The 19016-nt window shown below is 37.2% G+C and overlaps 2 protein-coding genes across 2 annotated transcripts; both read left to right on the forward strand.

Annotated features, from left to right (window-relative positions):
- The first annotated feature begins 397 nt into the window (after window positions 1-397).
- On the forward strand, window positions 398-1333 carry LOC121140288 (olfactory receptor 4F21-like). Its single transcript, XM_040744981.1, has one exon. The coding sequence runs from the start codon at window positions 398-400 to the stop codon at window positions 1331-1333; it is 936 nt and encodes a 311-aa protein (XP_040600915.1).
- A 12452-nt stretch (window positions 1334-13785) lies between these two features.
- LOC101834143 (olfactory receptor 4F4-like) lies at window positions 13786-14736 on the forward strand. The gene has a single exon (XM_040744982.1). The coding sequence runs from the start codon at window positions 13786-13788 to the stop codon at window positions 14734-14736; it is 951 nt and encodes a 316-aa protein (XP_040600916.1).
- The last annotated feature ends 4280 nt before the right edge of the window (window positions 14737-19016 follow it).

Consider the following 19016-nt stretch of genomic DNA (forward strand, 5'->3'; position numbering starts at 1 on the left):
TACAACTAATGTATTGCATCAAAATATTTTAATAATTTTATAAAACAAATACAGATGAAATGTGCTTAAAAGTAATTTTGACCTAAACCTCCATATCATCAGTTCAGGAGCACACTACATGGATATTTTCTGTCATCTGAAGTGATCAGACAACAAAATGTCTGGTTGTAGAGTAATAAGGAGGAACCCATTTGCCTTCCTCTACCTTATTTATGTTTGTGTTTCTTTAGGTATGTAATCCTCATAACTTTATTATTTTTCATTTATTCTTTTGATATCCAACTCACAGGTTTTCCTCTTGATTTTGAAATTCAGAGAATAAAGGAGCCCCATAAGTGGGGCATTGGCTACAATTTTTCATTTTCCAGCTTCAAGGGATTTGAAACTGCCCGCGCCAATGGATCAAATAAATGACTCCAAGGTCTCTGAGTTTGTGCTTCTAGGTCTCTCTAGTACTTGGGAAACCAGAGTTTTCCTTATGCTGACATTCTCTATGCTCTACTTAGGAATCATTCTGGGAAATATCTTCATTGTCATTTTAGTAATTGCTGACTCTCACTTGCATTCACCTATGTACTTCCTGCTGGCCAACCTGTCTTTAAATGATGTGTGGGTTTCCTCTACCACTGTTCCCAAGATGATCTCAGACCTTCTGAAAGCACGCAAAGTCATTTCTTTCCACAGTTGCATGACTCAGATCTGTTTTATTCACATTATGGGAGGAGTGGAGATGGTGCTGCTCATAGCCATGGCATTTGACAGGTATACAGCCATCTGTAAGCCTCTGCGTTACTTGAGCATCATGAGTCCCAAAATATGCATTTCATTTGTAATCACTGGCTGGGTCACTGGTGTGATCCATGCCATGTCCCAGTTCTCTTTTGTTATAAACCTGCCTTTCTGTGGTCCTAACAAAGTAGACAGCTTTTACTGTGACTTCCCTCGGATCATACAACTTGCATGCACTGACAGAGACAAGTTTGAATTTGTTGTTGCTGCCAACAGTGGCTTCATGAGCATGGGGACATTCTTCCTGCTTCTTCTCTCCTATGTCTTCATTTTGGTCACAGTGTGGAAAAGGTCTTCAGGGGACTTATCGAAGGCACTTGTCACTCTGTCAGCACACATCACTGTGGTGGTTCTCTTTTTTACTCCATGCATGTTTCTCTATGTGTGGCCTTTCCCCACATCATCAACTGACAAATACCTGTTTATTGCTGACTTTGCTATCACTCCTGCCCTGAATCCTGTCATCTATACATTAAGAAACAAAGATATAAGGGTATCAATCCAAAGATTATACAAAAGGGCTGGTTATGACACATATTGCTGACTAAATCTAGAGGTGAAGATCCAACTGTATACTGGAAGGTTTCACCGAGGAACATACTTCTTAACTTTGCAAACTGTACATGTCACCCACCTCATAGCATGTATGCATTCCCATAACTCATTAATGCCTTACTTCTGTTCTTTTGAGAAATTAGAATACATTTGTATGTATTTCTTTTCTTAAAAAGCACTATGGATAAATATGTTTTATAGGCTATTTTTAACAGGCTATATTATTCAAAAATTAGCACCAAATTTGTTTGGATAAATAAATAAATAGCCATAATAAGTGGTTCTGTTATTAAGACTAGTGTCTCTAGTTATTCAGTTTGTGTTATCTCAAAAAGAATATAGAGTTTATATTTGAAACTAAATAACTTATTCAGAAGAGGTTTCAGAGTCATCAATGGGGAAGTGACACATTGCTACCTTCTACTGGCTGTGCCCTCAGAAAATGGGAATAAACCTACCACAAGACCCAGCAACTCCACTCTTAGGCATATATCCAAAAGATGCCCATTCATAAAACAAGGATGTCTGTTCCACTATGTTCATAGCAGCATTATTTGTAATAGCCAGAACTTAGAAGCAACCTAGATGCCCCTCAACCGAAGAGTGGATAGAGAAAATGTGGTATATTTACACAACGGAGTACTATTCAGCAGAAAAAAAACAATGGAATCCTGAAATTTGCAGGCAAATGGATGGCACTAGAAGAAAGTATCCTGAGTGAGGTAACCCAGTCACAAAAAGAGAAACATGGCATATACTCTCTCATATATGGATTTTAGACATAGATCTGGGGAGTGCCAGCCTACAATCTTATGGCCAGAGAGTCTGGGAAACAGAACCTTCATTCAGTGACTGATGGAAGCAAAGGCAGACTCCCAAGGGTAAGCACTGAGCTGAACTCAAGAAATCCAGTGACAGAGAGGGGGGACTGATGACCAAAGGTTTTAAGACTGGGCTGGTTTAACCCCCAGAAACACCTGACCTGATAAGGGGTAGCTCCGTTGTGTAAATGTACAACATTTACTCTATCCACTCTTCGGTTGAGGGGCATCTAGGTTGCTTCCAAATTCTGGCTATTACAAATAATGCTGCTATGAACATAGTGGAACAGACATCCTTGTTGTATTAATGAGCATCTTTTGGATATATGCCTAAGAGTGGAGTTGCTGGGTCTTGTGGTAGGTTTATTCCCATTTTTCTGAGGAATCTCCATGCTGATTTCCAAAGTGGCTGTACAAGTTGGCAAGCCTACCAGCAGTGGAGGAGTGTTTCCCTTTCACTACAACCTCTCCAGCATAAATTGTCCTTGGTGTTTTTGATTTTAGCCATTCTGACAGGAGTGAGATGGTATCTCTGAGTTGTTTTGATTTGCATTTCCCTGATGGCTAAGAATGTTGAGCACTTTCTCAAGTCTCTCAGCAATTTTAGACTCCTCTATTGAAAGTTCTCTATTTAGTTCTGCAGCCCACTTTTTAATTGGATCCTTTGGTGTTTTGGAGACTTGCTTCTTGAGTTCTTTGCAAATTTTGGAGATTAGATCTCTGTCAGTTTTTGCATTAGTGAATATTTTTTCCCATTCAGTGGGAGGCCTTTTTGTCTTGCTGACTGTGTCCTTTGCCTTACAGAAGCCTCTGAGTTTCAGGAGGTCCCATATATTAATTGCTGATCTCATTGTCTATGCTACTCGTGTTATGTTCAGGAAGCTGTCTCCTGTACCAGTTCGTTCAAGGTTACCACCCACTTACTCTTCTAAGAGGCTCAGTGTGGCTGGATTTATGTTGAGGTCTTTGATCCATTTGGACTTAAGTTTTGTGCAAGGCAATAGACATGATTAATCCATATTCTTCTACATGCCAGCATCCAATTATGCCAGCACCATTTGTTGAAGATGCTTTGTTTTTTCCATTGTATATTTTTAGCTTCTTTGTCAAAAATAAGATGTTCATACATGTATGGGTTAATATCAGGGTTTTCAATTCAATCCCATTGGTCTACCTGTCTATTTTTGTGCCAATAGGAAGTAGTTTTCAGGATTATAGCTCTATAATAAGCTTGATGTCAGGGATAGTGATGTCTCCGGACATTGTCTTGTTGAAGAGGGTTGTTTTGGCTATCCTGGGTCTTTGTTTTTCCATACAGAACTGATTATTGTTCTTTCAAGGTCTGTGAAGTATTGTACTGGTATTTTAAAGGGGATTGCATTGAATTTGTAGATTGCTTTTGGCAGGATTGCCATTTTACTACATTGATCCTACCTATCCAAGAGCATGGGAGATCGTTCCATTTTCTGGTGTCTTCTTTAATTTCTTTATTTAAAGACTCAAAGTTCTTGCAGTACAGGTCTTTCACTTGTCTGCTTAGTGTTTCCCCAAGGTATTTTATGTTGTTTGTGGTAATCGTAAAGGGTGATGTTTCTCTGATTTGTTTCTCAGCCCTTTATCATCTGTATATAGTAGGGTTACTGATTTTCTTGAGTTGATCTTGTAGCCTGCCACTTTGCTGAAGGTGTTAATCAGCTGTAAGAGTTCCCTAGTAGAGTTCTTTGGGTCATTTAAGTAGATTATCTTTTCATCTGCAAATAGGGAAGTTTGGCCTCTTCCTTTACAATTTGTATTCCCTTGATCTCCTTTTGTTGTCGTATGGCTCTGGCTAGAACTTCAAGTACAATATTGAAAAGGTATGGAGAGAGTGGACAGCCTTGTCTTCTTCCTGATTTTAGCAGAATTGAGGTATCTGTCCATTTTTGTTTGATGTTGGCTGTTGGTTTGCTGTATATAGCTTTTATTATGTTTAGGTGTGTTCCTGTTATCCCAGATCTCTCCAAAACCTTTATATCATGAATGGGTGTTGGATTTTGTCAAAGGCTTTTTCTGCATCTAGTGAGATGACCACGTGATTATTGTTTTTCAGCTTGTTTATATAGTGGATTACATTGATGGATTTTCGTATGTTGAACCATCCCTGCATACCCGGGATGAAACCTACTTGATCTTTGTGAATGATTATTTTGATGTGTTCTTGGTTCTGATTTGCCAGTATTTTCTTGAGTATTTTTGCATCAATGTTCATGAGGGATATTGGTCTGAAGTTCTCTTTCTTAGTTATGTCTTTGTGTGGCTTGGGGATCAAGCTTATTGAAGCCTCGTAGAAAGAGTTTGGCAAAGATCTTTCTGTTCTTTGAATTTCTGGTAGAATTCTGCACTGAGGCCATCTGGACCTGGGCTTTTTATGGGTGGGAGACTTTTGATGACTGGTTATATTTCCATAGGGGTTATAGGTCTATTTAAATTGCTTATCTGTTCTTGATTTAATTTTGACAAGTGATAGCTATCCAGGAAGTTGTCCATTTCCTTTAAATTTTCTAATTTTGAGGAGTACAGGTTTCCAAAGTATGACCTAATGATCTGAATTTCCTCAGAGTCCATTGATATCCCCCCCCTTTTTCTTTCTGATTTTGTTCATTTGCATGCTCACACTCTGCTGTTTGGTAAGTTTGGACAAAGGTTTGTCTATCTTGTTGATTTTCTCAAAGAACCAACTCTTCGTTGCATTGATTTTTTGTATTGTTGTCCTAGTTTCTACTTTATTGATTTTAGCCCTCTTTGATTATTTCCTGGCGTCTACTTCTCCTGGGGGAGTTTGTTTCTTTGTGTTCTAGAGCTTTCAGCTGTGCTGTTAATTCTCTAGTATAACTATTCTCCAGTTTATTCATGTGAGCACTTACTACTATGAACTTCCCCTGTAGCACTGCTTTCAAAGTGTCCCATAGGTTTGGGTATGTTGTGTCTTCATTCTCATTGAATTCTTGAAAGTTTTAATTACTTTTTTATTTCCCCTTTGACCCAGGAATGGTACAGTTGTGCATTATTCAATTTCCATGAGTTTGTAGGGTTTCTGCACCTTGTGTTGTTGTTGAATTCTAATTTTAATGCATAGTGGTCTGATAAGATGCATGGAGTTATTCCAATTTTTTTGTAGCTGCTGAGGTTTGATATATTGCCAAGTATGTGGTTGAGTTTTGAGAAGGTTCTTTGGGGTGGTGAGAAGAAGGTATATTCTTTTTTATGTGGACGGAATGTTCTATAGATTTCTGGTGATACCAATTGGGTCATAACTTCTATTAGACCCTTTGCTTCTTTGTTGAGTTTCTATCAGGTATTCCTGTCTAGTGGTGAGAGTTGGGTGTTGAAGTCTCCCATTATAAGTGTGTGGGGCTTTATATGTCATTTAAGTTTCAGTAATGTTTCTTTTATGAACGTTGATGCCTTTGTATTTGGGTCATAGATGTTCAGAATTGAAACTTTATCTTGGTGGATTTGCCTGTAATGAGTATGTAATGACCTCCTTCATGTCTTTTGATTGATTTTAATTTAAAGTCTATCTTTTTAGAAATTAGGATTGATAGCCCTCCTTGTTTCTTGGCTCCATTTGATTGGAAAATGTTTTCCCAACCTTTAACTCTCGATAATGTCTGTGTTTGAGGGTGAGGTGTGTTTCTTGGATGCAGCACATGGATGTGTTCTGTCTTTGAATCCATTCTGTTAGCCTGTGTCTTTTTAAGGGTGAGTTAAATCCATTAATGTTGAGGGATATTAATGACCGTTGAGTGCTCATTCTTCTTTGATTTGGATTGGTTTTTGTTGGTGGAATTTTGTGTGGAATTCAACCCCTTTTTTCTTTTGGTTGTTGATAAAGTGGGATTATCTAGTGTTTATGTTTTTCTGGTTGTAGTCAGCTTCCTTGGATTGGAGTTTTCCTTCCAGAACTTTCTGTAGTGCTGGGTTAGTGGATATGTATTGCTTGAATCTAGTTTTGATATCTTGTTTTCTCCATTCATAGTGATTGAGTTTTGCCGGTTATAGTATTCTGGGTTGGCATCGATGGTCTCTTAGTGTTGGTAGAATATCTATTCAGGACCTTCTGGCTTTCAGAGTTTCTATGGAGAAGTCAGGTGTAATTCCGATAGGTTTGCCTTTACATGTTACTTGGTCTTTTTCGTTAGCTGCTTTTAATATTCTTTCTTTATTCTGTATATTTGGGTTCTTGAATATTATGTGGCAAGTGAGCTTTTTTGTGGTCCACACTATTTGGTGTTCTGTAAGCTTCTTGTACCTTCACTGGCATGTCTTTCTTTATGTTCAGAAAGTTTTCTTCTATGATTTTGCTGAATATGTTTTCTGCACCTTTGAGGTGTTTTTCTTTACTTTCTTCTATACCTATTATTCTTACGTTCAGTCTTTTCATGGCGTCCCATATTTCCTGGATGTTTTGAGTTAGGGATTTGTTGGATTTAAGTTTTCTTTGGTTGATTAATCCATTCTCCTGGTGTATCTTCAACACCTGAGATTCTACTTCCATCTCTTGTATTCTGTTGGTAATCCTTGTATTGGTAGTACCTGACAGTTTGCCAAGCTTTTCTATTTCCAGCCTTTCATTAGATTGTGCTTTTTTATTGTCTCTATGTCAGTTTTCAACCCTTGTACTGTTTGAATTGTTTCTTGCAATTTTTGGTTTATCTTTTTGTCTATTTGGTGCATTTTATGAATTTTTGGTATGCTTTTTCTTCCATTTCTTGCATTTTTTGGTTTGCTTTTTCTTCCATTTCTTGCAGTTTTTGGTTTGTTTTTCTTCCATTTCTTGGAGTTTTTGGTTTGTTTTTTCTTCCATTTCTTGTGTTTTTTTTTGGTTTGTTTTTTCTTCCATTTCTTGCAGTTTTTGTTTTCTTTTTTCTTCCATTTCTTGCATTTTTTGGTTTCTTTTTTCTTCCATTTCTTGAGGGATTTTCCTATATCCTCTTTTAGGGCCTCTATCATTTCCATGAAGTTGTTTTTAAGGTCATTCTCCTCTGTTTCATTTGCATTTGAATGTTGGAATCTTGCTGGTGTGGAGTCTCTGGAATCTGGTGGTATCATATTTATTTTTCTTTTACTGAGTGTGTTTTTGTTTTGTCACTTTCCCATCTCTTCTTCTAGTGGGTACAGAAAGAGCCCCTTACTGGTCTGGTGGTTAGGTGACCAGAGTTCCCTTTCAGTGGGTTCAAGCAAGTCCAATACTCTGGTAGTTCTTCTATCCCTTGTCCTAATTCTGGTCCTGTGGGTGAAAGAGAAGACCTGGGATTTGAGGTGCTTCACTCCTGCCAGGATGAGAAACTCTGTGGCTGTCTCCAGGTGATCCCCAGGCGCTGGAATGCAGGCCTGATGCAGGGCCTGTTTTACCTGGTCCCCCTGCAGCTGGACCTGCTGGTACCCTGGTCTCATTGGTGAAAGAGGAGACTTGGTATCTGGGGTGCCTGGCTCCCTCCAGGATGGGAAGCTCTGTCTCAGTCTCCAGGCAATCCCCAGGCACTGGAATCCGTAAGCTTGATCTTTAACTGTTTTTATTAATGTTTGCTTTTCTTTATTTGGGTCTTTTTCATCTACTAAAATCCCATGGAAAATACTCCCAAAAGTACCTTCTTGAAGCACATATTTCAGTGTTATCCTTTTCCTGGATATGGCTATATCCTTCACTTTGGCTTTGGCTTTCAAAAGAGTTACACTCCGCAAGTCGTTCTTCTCTAACCTCAAGGTAGGATAACCGGAGGAGCTGGTTAAAGGGGCATAATTTCTCTTAGACACCAATAGGGCCACATGTTGTGGCCTAGATTTCAATTATCTGTGTTGCCTTTGGTGTTATCATGAGCCCTGGAAATCAACACAAGCCTCAGCTATTGTAAGATCATGGAGCCAGACATGTTTCCTGGTAGCACCCTGGGAATGGAACTCACCATGGTTCTTGGTGGCAGCATAAACCATTCACATAGTCATGGCCTCCATGGCAGTGTCATTCTTGGGCATCCACATGGTTCCAGGTGGTAACCTAGAGCTCTAACATCAGCATAGACTTTGATGATATCAGCAACCAGATATCTGTATAGACCCTTTCTGTAACAGGACCCACAGACTCAGACATGGTCCTTAGCAGTTACCCTTGTACAGAACAGTCTGTTCCTAAGTTACAAAATAGATCAGCATGGCCCCAGCAGCAGCATGGCCTTGGGGCACCAACATGGCCACAGGATGTAACATAGACCCCAGGACACCATGGGCCACAGAACCTCACATGGCCCTCAGTAGCATCCATGCCCCGGGCATCATCCTAACACCTTGTGGTAGCATAAGCTACTCAGATCTATATGGCCATTATTCTCAGATCCCTACCTGGCTTCAAGTGACAGCTCAGACCCTGGGTGACTGAGAGCTTCTGATAGCAATGGCTTTAACAGAGACCACAAGAAAATACAGAAGATGGAAATTGACAGTTGAGGTGTCAAACCATCAGAAAAATAACTCTCTGATGGGAAGCTCCACTTGGCAAAGGCTGTGGAGTTACTGACTGTGAATAACCAGTTGCTTCTGCCTGTAAATTTTCTGATGTGCCACTACATTTCCTCCCTAAACACAGCTATGGGTATATTTCCATTGCTTATGCATTTATCTTGTGAATATATTCCATCTATTAGGTAAACATATATCTGTGGATGATCAGGAAGATGATGCTTAACTATATAATTCTGATAAATGGAAATATTATTTTGGTTTTTTTCTTTAGTCAGATTGACATATGAAAGTAATAGTATTCTCAGTCACAAAGACAGCTAATTTTAGAGTTCAGAACAAATTCAAAGCAAATTAATTGCTCATGGAGACAAATACACATGGACAAGTTCCCAGAAAATTGTTTGCTGAATCAAGGTGAGGCATGAAACAACTTTAATAGACATAACTTATACATATTCAGGCCTGACCTTGAATATGTAACATATAACTGTCTAGAGTTTGGATGTTTGAGGTATGTGTGCTAAAAGGGGAATGTAGCTGAGTGTGTAGGGAAGTGTGACAGAAAAGAAAAGTGTTAGAGATGTAGAAGGAGGTGAGTGAGTGAGTGAATTACTGAATGAATGAGAGTGGCAAGTGAGTTGTTAATTGATGTATAAGAGAGATACTACTATGTGTGAAGAATTGTAGCATACTAGATAGAAGATGTATGCATAGAAGACAAATGTGTATAGAGATATGCAGCTATGTAAAAAAGAGATGTAACTGCATATAGAGATGGATAGTTACGCAGGAGAGAGATGTATGTATGTAATGACGAAAATGTAGCTGTATATAAAGAGATGAAACTATGTGGAGACAGATTTTCAGAAAGTGATTTTTTAAAGATGAAGTAAAAGAGAAAGTTACAATCAGAAAGCAAGTTTTCCCTCAGATAGAAAAGTATAGCCCTCAGACAGATAATTTTTTCCATGTCCCAGCATTCTTTTTGTACCCTGGGTGCAGTCCTGGGAGGTGGTATCTCAGGCTGCATTACTAGGTATTTGCACAAACTTCTGTGGTATAAGGAATCATGAATATCAATCCAGACCCTAGCTGTGACAGGGTCACAGACCCAGATATGGCCACACACCAGACATCACAATAGCCTCTGGTGTCAGCAAAGGCCATCCAAATTTGCATGGCCCCAGGGACAGTGTGGACCTTGGATATCAACATGGACTCAGGTGTCTAGCCAGATCTGTCATTAGCATGGCTTTCAGTGATTACTGAAGACATAGATATCAGCACAGTCCCTAGCTGCTACAGGGTCAAGGACCCAAGCGTGGACCCAGGTGGAAGCTCAGGCCCAGATGACATCATGCTCCCTTGTGGCAGCCAGGGCACTCACATCAGCATGGTTGCAGTGGTGGCATGGCCCTTGGACAACAAAGTGACCACAGATGACAGCCCAGACCCCAGACATCCCTCTGGCCTTGGTAACATCGTGGGTCATAGACATCAACACAGAATCCAGCTGCAATAGGAACACATACCCAGACATGGCCCAAGGCAAGAAGCCCAGGACCAGATATCACTCCGGTCCTAGGTGGTAAGTAGGCCACCAACATCAGCCCATTCCTCACAAAACTCATTTCTTCATATCTGTCTCTTACCATAAGACACAAGCCATTCTGCCTTTCTTTCTCTCCCATTTCTCCATGATACACATATACATCATAAGGATGCTCCATGGGTGTGTTTTGCCTGCCTGAGCTGCTTGGGATCAGGCAGGCCTGTGGATCTAAGCATCATCCTTAAAGAGACTAGTAACATTAAGTATATAATAAACCAATTTACACAGCAAGCTCACTATTAGCTATTTACCTGAATAAAATAAATCTGTGTGTATGACAAACACAGGAATATTTGCACAGTTGTATTACTAACAGCTATAGATTAGATGCAACCCTAATGGACTGAAGTGAAGAGTAGATGAACAGACACACATACAATGGAATAAAAGTAATAAAATCACTAACACACAACATGATTTAATCCCAAGTGGAGAGAGAAGAAACCTTGAATCAAAAGGAAGCAAATTATGTGATTTTAAAAGCCAAAGGCATGATTGCATAATACCTTATAATTTCTCAGATATGTATCAAAAATGATACACAACTTTATGGTAAAAATTTGGAGAAAGGAATTCTTAAATTGCTGATGCAAATGCAAACTTGTAAAGTCAGTGTTGTTAATAATATGGAGATTTCAATACTCTGGAAAGTGAGTATGTTTCAAGCATACTTGTACCAGACAGTTTAATTTAACTTTGGGCAACATGCAAAGCAAATTCCTGTGTAAATAGTTTTAATGATTACTAGATAAATGTAGCATATGTGATATAAATGTGATGGGTGAAATACATAATATTACATAAAAAACAAATATGTGGAACATATAGTGTATGTGTAATAAGTTCTATATCAAGCTTTTAAGGCTTTAAAAAGAAGGATATAATACCATTGGTGAATTATGCTAAATGAAAAAGCAGGACACAATGAAAACAATGTAAGGTGTGCTCTCGCTTACATGCAAAGATCTAAAATGTTGAATAAGTAGAAGAATAGTAGAACTTTGGACATCAATGGTTCATCAGAGAGAAAACAGAAGATGTATGAATTCATAGTTATATATGAATGATAAGTGGCATGTGTGAAAAAGAGGACAATACTGGGTATCAGTCCTACCTCTGTAACTTGTTTGAGACAGGGTCTTTGGCTCTTGACCACTGTATATCCTGGTACATCTGGACATAGCTTCTCAAGATTCCCTTATTTCCAACTCCCATTTTTCCACAGAAATCTTCCAATATATATATTGTTCTGGTGTGTGGATTCAGCTCCTCATGGTTGAGTGGGAACACTCTATCCATATCCATCCCTACCTAGATCTACTATAGGTTTTAATGAGCCATTGTCACTATGTTGTTAAACATAACTTTAGAAGTTTATTCATGGAAAATAATAATATGCTTACCAAATGTCTCCATTTCTTCCTTCTGTAGCCCCTAGAAACCACTATTGTATTCTCTGCTTCTGAGGTTCATTGTTTGAACTTACTCATCTACATAGAAACTATACAACATTTATTCCTTTATGTCAGAATGTCCTTAAGATTCATCCACATTGTCACAAATAACAATACTGAGATATTTATTAACACAAGATCAATAATAATTTAATAATAGTAATATATGCCTGCATGTGTGTACACATGTGCAAATGCATATGCTTGTGCTTCTATGCATATAACACAGATATGTTTGATAAAGATATATAAGTTTCACTATTGGTTCTTCTGTTCGTAGACACTTCTGTAGATAATGTATCCTAAAAATAATGCAACAAAGAACGTGGGAATGCAGCATTCCTTGATAAATGGATTTCATTTAATATGTATCTCAAATGATTGAATAGTGTGATTAGATTAGCTGTATCTTTAATTTTTGTAAAATCAACATCATTTTATGTATTCTACCATTGTATATTGTCATTACAAGAGTTCTGTTTTCTCAACCTAAGTCAAGATATTATATATATATATATTTAAACTTTATCTCTTATTTTAAAATTTTAACATGAACCTAGTTTTGAAAATGGGAATTGCTGCAAGATGTCTCCAATTCAAGATCCCCAAAGACCTGCACCCATTTAAAGTACAGAACAGGAAAGTTTCTAATGAAGACATGAATTCATCAGTGTATATAAGCCACACTGAGGTGAAATTCTTGCCAACACTGGTCACAGCAAAATCACAAATTTACACTGTGGCACAGTTGCAGATTCAACAGTGTTTAGAGGGAACATTATCAACTTGGGAGGACCTGGCTGATGAAACGATTACTGCAATGTAAGTACATCCCAAAGTGATTGCTATACTGTTATTTTTCATCATGAATTCTTATTTAACATGTTCTCTCTGCATTAGCAGCACATTTTTATCACTAGAGATTTTCAAAAAATATCACAACTGCATTTTAATTGTTCTATTTTCAAAAAACATGATATAAGTTTACTTTTCCAAATAGCATTTGAGATTTTAAGTACGTTTATATACTCATATAAAAAATCTTTTTATGTAATGTGACAAGTTACAACACTCTCTGCTGAAAAAAACATGCTGCTGACAGGCTGCTTAAATTACTATGAAGTTAAATTAGATGTCTACTTTCTACGTACAATTCAGTACAGAAACATGTAAAAAATTGGGAAGGTGATGAGAATGCTGGGGGTTTGAATGATAATACTTCACTGAAAATTCACTACCTCAGTATAACTTATCTGAAAATGCCAATTCATACAAGGAAATAAGGAAGGAAGGAGACAAAAAGTAGAGGCAAGGAAATTAACTTTCATTCATAAAGCATTCAAAATAGCATATGAGATCTCACCAATCAGAATTGAAAAGCACTCAATATAGGAAATTAAGTAACAACACCCATACCTAAAACTATATTATTGCTTGCAGATATATTCTAATGGATGAGTGAAAAATCAAGGAAAGTCATAATGTTAACAATGTGTCTTTAGCATCTGTGTTCTCAATTTATTTGATGAATAAATTTAATCACAGTTTGTAGTAAACTTGATTTTGTTCTGTAATTCCATACAAGTCATCAGTAGATTTGTGCCTGAAAATTTGTGCTTATGTTTGAAATAAGTCAATAGATTGTAATTTTGGAATTATGGTGGCCATGTACAGGGACTGTAGCTATGTCTCTGATATGAATTGAAGAAATTTTTTTCTGATTCCATTCATAAAGAGAAGATTCAAGCTTGGAAAATGCAAAGAGAATATGTACTTTTGATATTTTTAAGCAACATACTCATACTGATAACTACAAATATTATCTTTAAGATGTGCCTAAATTTTAAGTGATCATTCAACATTTAGAAAGCTTCCCTGATTAGTCACAATGTACAAATACAAGATATATTTACTTAAAATTTGAGGTGGATATGATGCTAAGATTTCAATTTGAATATTTTTCTTTCCTACTTAACTATGAAAGTTAAGTTACTGTTTCTATTTCAGGTATTCTTAGTCTCTGTCACTCTCAACACTTTGGAGCATAGTGTACTAAATGGAAGAAGCAAATAAGACTGTGGTGTCTGAGTTTATTTTTCAGGGACTTTGCACATCAAGGGAGCTACAGATCTTCCTCCTGATGCCATTTTCTGCCCTCTACCTGATGACTGTGATAGGCAACCTCTTTGTTGTGATATTAATCATCATTGATCGTCATCTCCACTCTCCAATGTACTTTCTTTTAGCTCATCTCTCCTTTATTGACTTCTGCCTCTCCTCAGTTACAACTCCCAAACTGACCACAGACCTCTTAAAAGGTAATAAAACAATTTCCTTTGGTGGCTGCATGAGCCAGATCCTCTGCGTGCATTTCTTTGGAGGGGGTGAGATGGTACTTCTTGTAACAATGGCCTATGACCGCTATGTGGCCATCTGCAGGCCACTCCACTACACCAGCATCATGGACACACAGAAGTGCATCTGGCTCGTTTTGATATCGTGGATCATTGGATTTGTGCATGCCATAAGTCAACTGATCCTGATTTTGGAGCTACCTTTCTGTGGACCTAGAGTGATAGACAGCTTTTTCTGTGATATTCCTTTGGTGATGAAATTGGCCTGCGTGAATACTGATACTCTGGGAATCGTGATAAGTGCTGACAGTGGTGTTTTAGCAACAAGTTGTTTCATTCTCTTGCTGATATCTTACACTTACATTCTATTAACTGTTCAGCTTCACTCTAAAGATGGCTCATCAAAGGCACTCTCTACCTGTACATCCCATATCATAGTGGTTGTGCTGTTCTTTGGGCCTTGCATTTTCATCTATTTATGGCCAGTCAGCATCACCTGGGTGGACAAGTTTCTTGCTGTGTTTTATACAGTCATCACACCTCTCCTGAATCCAGCAATCTATACCTTGAGAAATAAAGATATTAAAAATGCTGTAAAAAAGCTGAAAAAATCACAGGTAAATTTGGAGATAATTTTTAGACACCTCTTCTAACAGAAATGTATTTGTGTTCATACTATTTTAGCTGTATTTTGACCACACAATTGCATATACGGATCATTTCTGCATGGTATTAGCCACATGAATTTATGATTATGAAAAAACTACTAAGAATGTACATTCAAAAGCCTAGTACATAGATTTCTGCCACTTAGAAAGAGTACTAACTGCACCACATACTTGCTTGTGTCTGAAGAATAGAATGATGGTAATGTTCTAAAAATGATAATTAAAATGTACTCATTATTACCCATAGTCACAATACTACTCAGGTCACTTTCACTAGATAATAATTTACAGAGCTCCCATTTAATTATTTATTAAAATTATCATATAAAAATACATCATTATATTCCAATCCTCATTTTAATTTCACTCCAGGAGATATTGAAGATATTTTTGAGGACTATACCTGCTTAGAGATCGAAATGATTTACAAATCAAATCATAATGCTAGTGGCCTCATAGTGATACAATTTCTGTAATTTTTCCAAATTGTACCTATTCAAATGAAATCATATTTCCCATTTTCAACCCATAACTGAAAGGACAGTGTTCACAATATTAGAATATACTTCCCTCATTCCACATTATTTGGTTGACCTTGTTTTTATTTTATGTAATGAAAGTAGGTCAGTGTAGTGAAAATATATGCTTTTGAAAACATTTCATAAGATGTATATATGTGTGCACACATTTATATATATATGCATGGACTGTTCATGTTAGCTATCATTTGATAGTATATGCCATTTACTGGATAAAACTATATGTATATACATTTACAATTGTTCAATATCTAGCATATTCTTAAGAAGAGATGAAAGTCACAATTTCTTAAATATCCTGTCACAATATTTCAATATGTATGTGTCATCTAACAAGTTAAAAATATTTTTATAACATATATAGCATAAACTAATGAAAACATGCAAATACCTGTATTATGTTTTCCTGATCAGATTAAAGATAAGCAAGTCTCATTTAATACCTTCTATCTTATGCTAGTGAAATGAATCAGTGGATAGAGTGATTTTTGATACCTTAAGTTTCCTGTATACACATAGTTTGAAAAGTTTTGAATAACAGTCTGTAGCATTCTTTATACTTTGATAGAATTATTTTCTTATATTACACAGTGGTGATGCATTCTAAACAAGGCATATATCCTGGGTTTTATTAATCACTCATCATCTATTTTCCTAAATTTCATGTTGTGCATATTCCATTATACCACCACATACCCTGCACTTTTCAGGAATTTCATTGTTAATCAATGGATTGGTCCTCTGGGAATTGATAGCTTCATAACTCTGCAATATATGTACTGCTGTGGAGTGATATTTCATTTTATCTGGGGCATCAAATATATTAGAAAATTGTAGATTTTAAGAGAATGTATACATCATATATGTTCTCAATGTCATTTTCCATATCTAAGTAATATTTAGAGACTTTTTGCAAGTGTTACAGCTCTGGAGAGAATGGTATCCTGACTTGTTTATAAGGCAGGCTATACCTGTAGCTGCAAAAGGACAGCTCTGTAGAGAAAAATTTCTTGACTGTTAGAAGTCAGGCTGTAAATGGACAGCCCTGGAGGATGGAACTGCAATAGGATAGCTCTGGAGGGAAAGATATCCTGACTTATCAGGAGTCAGGCTATTACTGGACTTGCAATAGGGCAGCTCTAAATGGAAAAGAATCCTAACATGTTGGAAAGTCAGGCTATACCTGAAGCTGAGGTAGAGTGGGGGATGGTCTTCCTGCAGCATATTGCAATCCAGCTCCTCACCTAGAGAGAGCCATCACAGATGAGCTCTACTTGGTTCTAGCATTGCTAAAAGTTTCTTTTCCTGATGTGCTCATCTCTGGACCAAGATGTTACTTCTTCTACTTCACTCTGCTGAAGGGGAAACCCCTGCAGAAATGCAGCTATTTCCTCCTGTTCTAGTGAAAAGTAATGATTAAAATCAATCTGTACACATATTCAAATGAATGAAATATACTGTTAAAAATATGTAACAAAGCATGCATATACTGCCATTGTGTTTTCCAAAAATCAGATGATTACAGGTAATTATGGCTCAAGTCTGGACAGGTGCATTAATGGATACACATATGATGGACGTTTCGTTTATCTTATCATGAAAAGTTTCTCTCAAATATGCCAATAGATTTATCTCTCAGCAATTTTAAGTCACCATATTTCTTTTATTAAATATGGTCTTTGACAGTTATCTGCAAAAGCTGATGGCATCTGATTTCTGTACTTGAACTCTTAGTTCTCTCCTGCTCATACCCCCCCACAGGCAGAATTTCCTCTTTACATTTATGTAATTTTGTTTTATTTATTGACCCAATGAGTTTAAATACATTCATCTATGTGCTCATTGAATTGTAATTATGCCTGGGGAATGATGAGCTCATCAGGGGGTCTCAACCAGAGAAAACATCTGACCTTGCCCCAAGACTATTAGGAGCTCACAGTTCAGCAAGGAGGTTTAAGAATACAAAGCCTACCCCCTGATCGGCAAATGACAACTGACTATTAGCTGTATGGGTACCATAGTAGGCAGCCCTGAAATCATGCCTGCGTTAGTGTCATGCCAACAAAATGGCATTTCAAAGCTCTTCTCACTTTTTCGGAGCTCTTACACTTTTTTGCCACCTCTTCATGGATCAAATCACCATTATTTCATAATTGATTTTAATCCCACACACCACTTCTTCTCCCACGCCCACAGGCATACTGTGACAATAGAACCCCTTGAGGATTTCTTGCTAAACTATATAGTTAGATAATAAAATAAGCACTTACTACTCATGTGAATTCCAATAGTATAATTTTAACTAAATTTTAGCAATTTAATGAAATTTCTTCTAAGTAATGCTGCTGTTAAGAAGAAGCACAGTGGAGAGTTATGGTAATCTTCCTCAGGTAAAGGAGCTTGAGGCCAAGACAGAGGATCTGAGTTCAATCCCAAAAACCCACATGCTGGAAGGAGAAAACAACTTCCATTAGTTGGTTTTGTAGGTGATTAAAATAAAGTGGTTATAGGGGTATGAGAGGAAACTTCAGACTTTTAAACTGTGTTAAGACTGTGAAAGACTATGGAGGGCTGATATTGGACTATGTCTCTTTTGAATTATGGTATTGCCAGAACCTATAACAAGCAGGAATAGCTATTAAAATTTGGTGGTTTGAATGAAAATGTCTACAATAGTCTCATATACTTCCAGTGTTTGTTCTATAGTTAGTAGAACTATTCAAAATGGATAGAATGTTGTGACCTAGTTGGAGGTAGTATGCCACTAGGGGAAGCTTTGAGTATTCAGGAGTCCATGTCATTCCCACTTAGCTCTTCTCCCAGCCCCTGTCTCTGTCTCATATTTATGGATGAGATGTGAGCTCTCAGGCACTGCTGTAGTGTATTCCTGCCTATCTACTGCCATGCTCCCTGTCATAATAACAATGGGCTCTCATCCTCTGGAACTGTAAGCCCCCCAAACAATTGTTTTCTTTTACACGTTGCCTTGGTCATTGGTGTTTTGTCATGTCCATAGAAGAGAAAGTACAAAAATTAGATGAGAGTTGGAAGAGGTTGTGTTTTTTCTGAGTATACCATATATCAGCTTTATAGGCATACTTTAAATGTTCCATATTTGGTGAGCAAAACTGCTAGATCCAAATCAAATAGAAGAAAAATTGACCTCTTAGAGGTCATAAATTTTTATCTTGTGTTATGCAGGTAAAACTCAAGACAAACTATCAAAATGAGTGTATCTGATTAATAAATTGTTTTGGAAGACTGCGTAAAACTACTTAAGTATCCAATATAAAGGAAGAGTTAAGAGTATATGATAGTAGTTGTTTGAATTTTAGCTAAATATGCATTAGCATTTCTTTTTCATTTGTAAGTTTTTTATTGGTAACAATCAGGTATTATCAATAATTTTAATAAGTCAAAAACTGAATGATTATCAAATCTCAAAGTTAAGAATGTGTTTCCACCGGGTGGTGGTGGTGCACACCTTTAATCCCTGCACTTGAGAGCAGAGGCAAGCAAATCTCTTTGAGTTTGAGACCAGCCTGATCTACAAGAGCTAGTTCCAGGACAGCCTCCAAAACCACAGAGAAACCCTTCCTTGAAAAAAAAAGAATGTGTTTTCATAGTTACTACTCATAAAATAAAAGTCAATGTGGCTATTATTTTATTTTTATAATCATTGACTCTTAAGAAAAAAACCACTCCTGGAAGCTTTAGTTTGTGTTG

Source organism: Mesocricetus auratus, unplaced genomic scaffold (assembly GCF_017639785.1).
Source record: "Mesocricetus auratus isolate SY011 unplaced genomic scaffold, BCM_Maur_2.0 Super-Scaffold_100004, whole genome shotgun sequence".
Taxonomy (NCBI): Eukaryota; Metazoa; Chordata; class Mammalia; order Rodentia; family Cricetidae; genus Mesocricetus; species Mesocricetus auratus.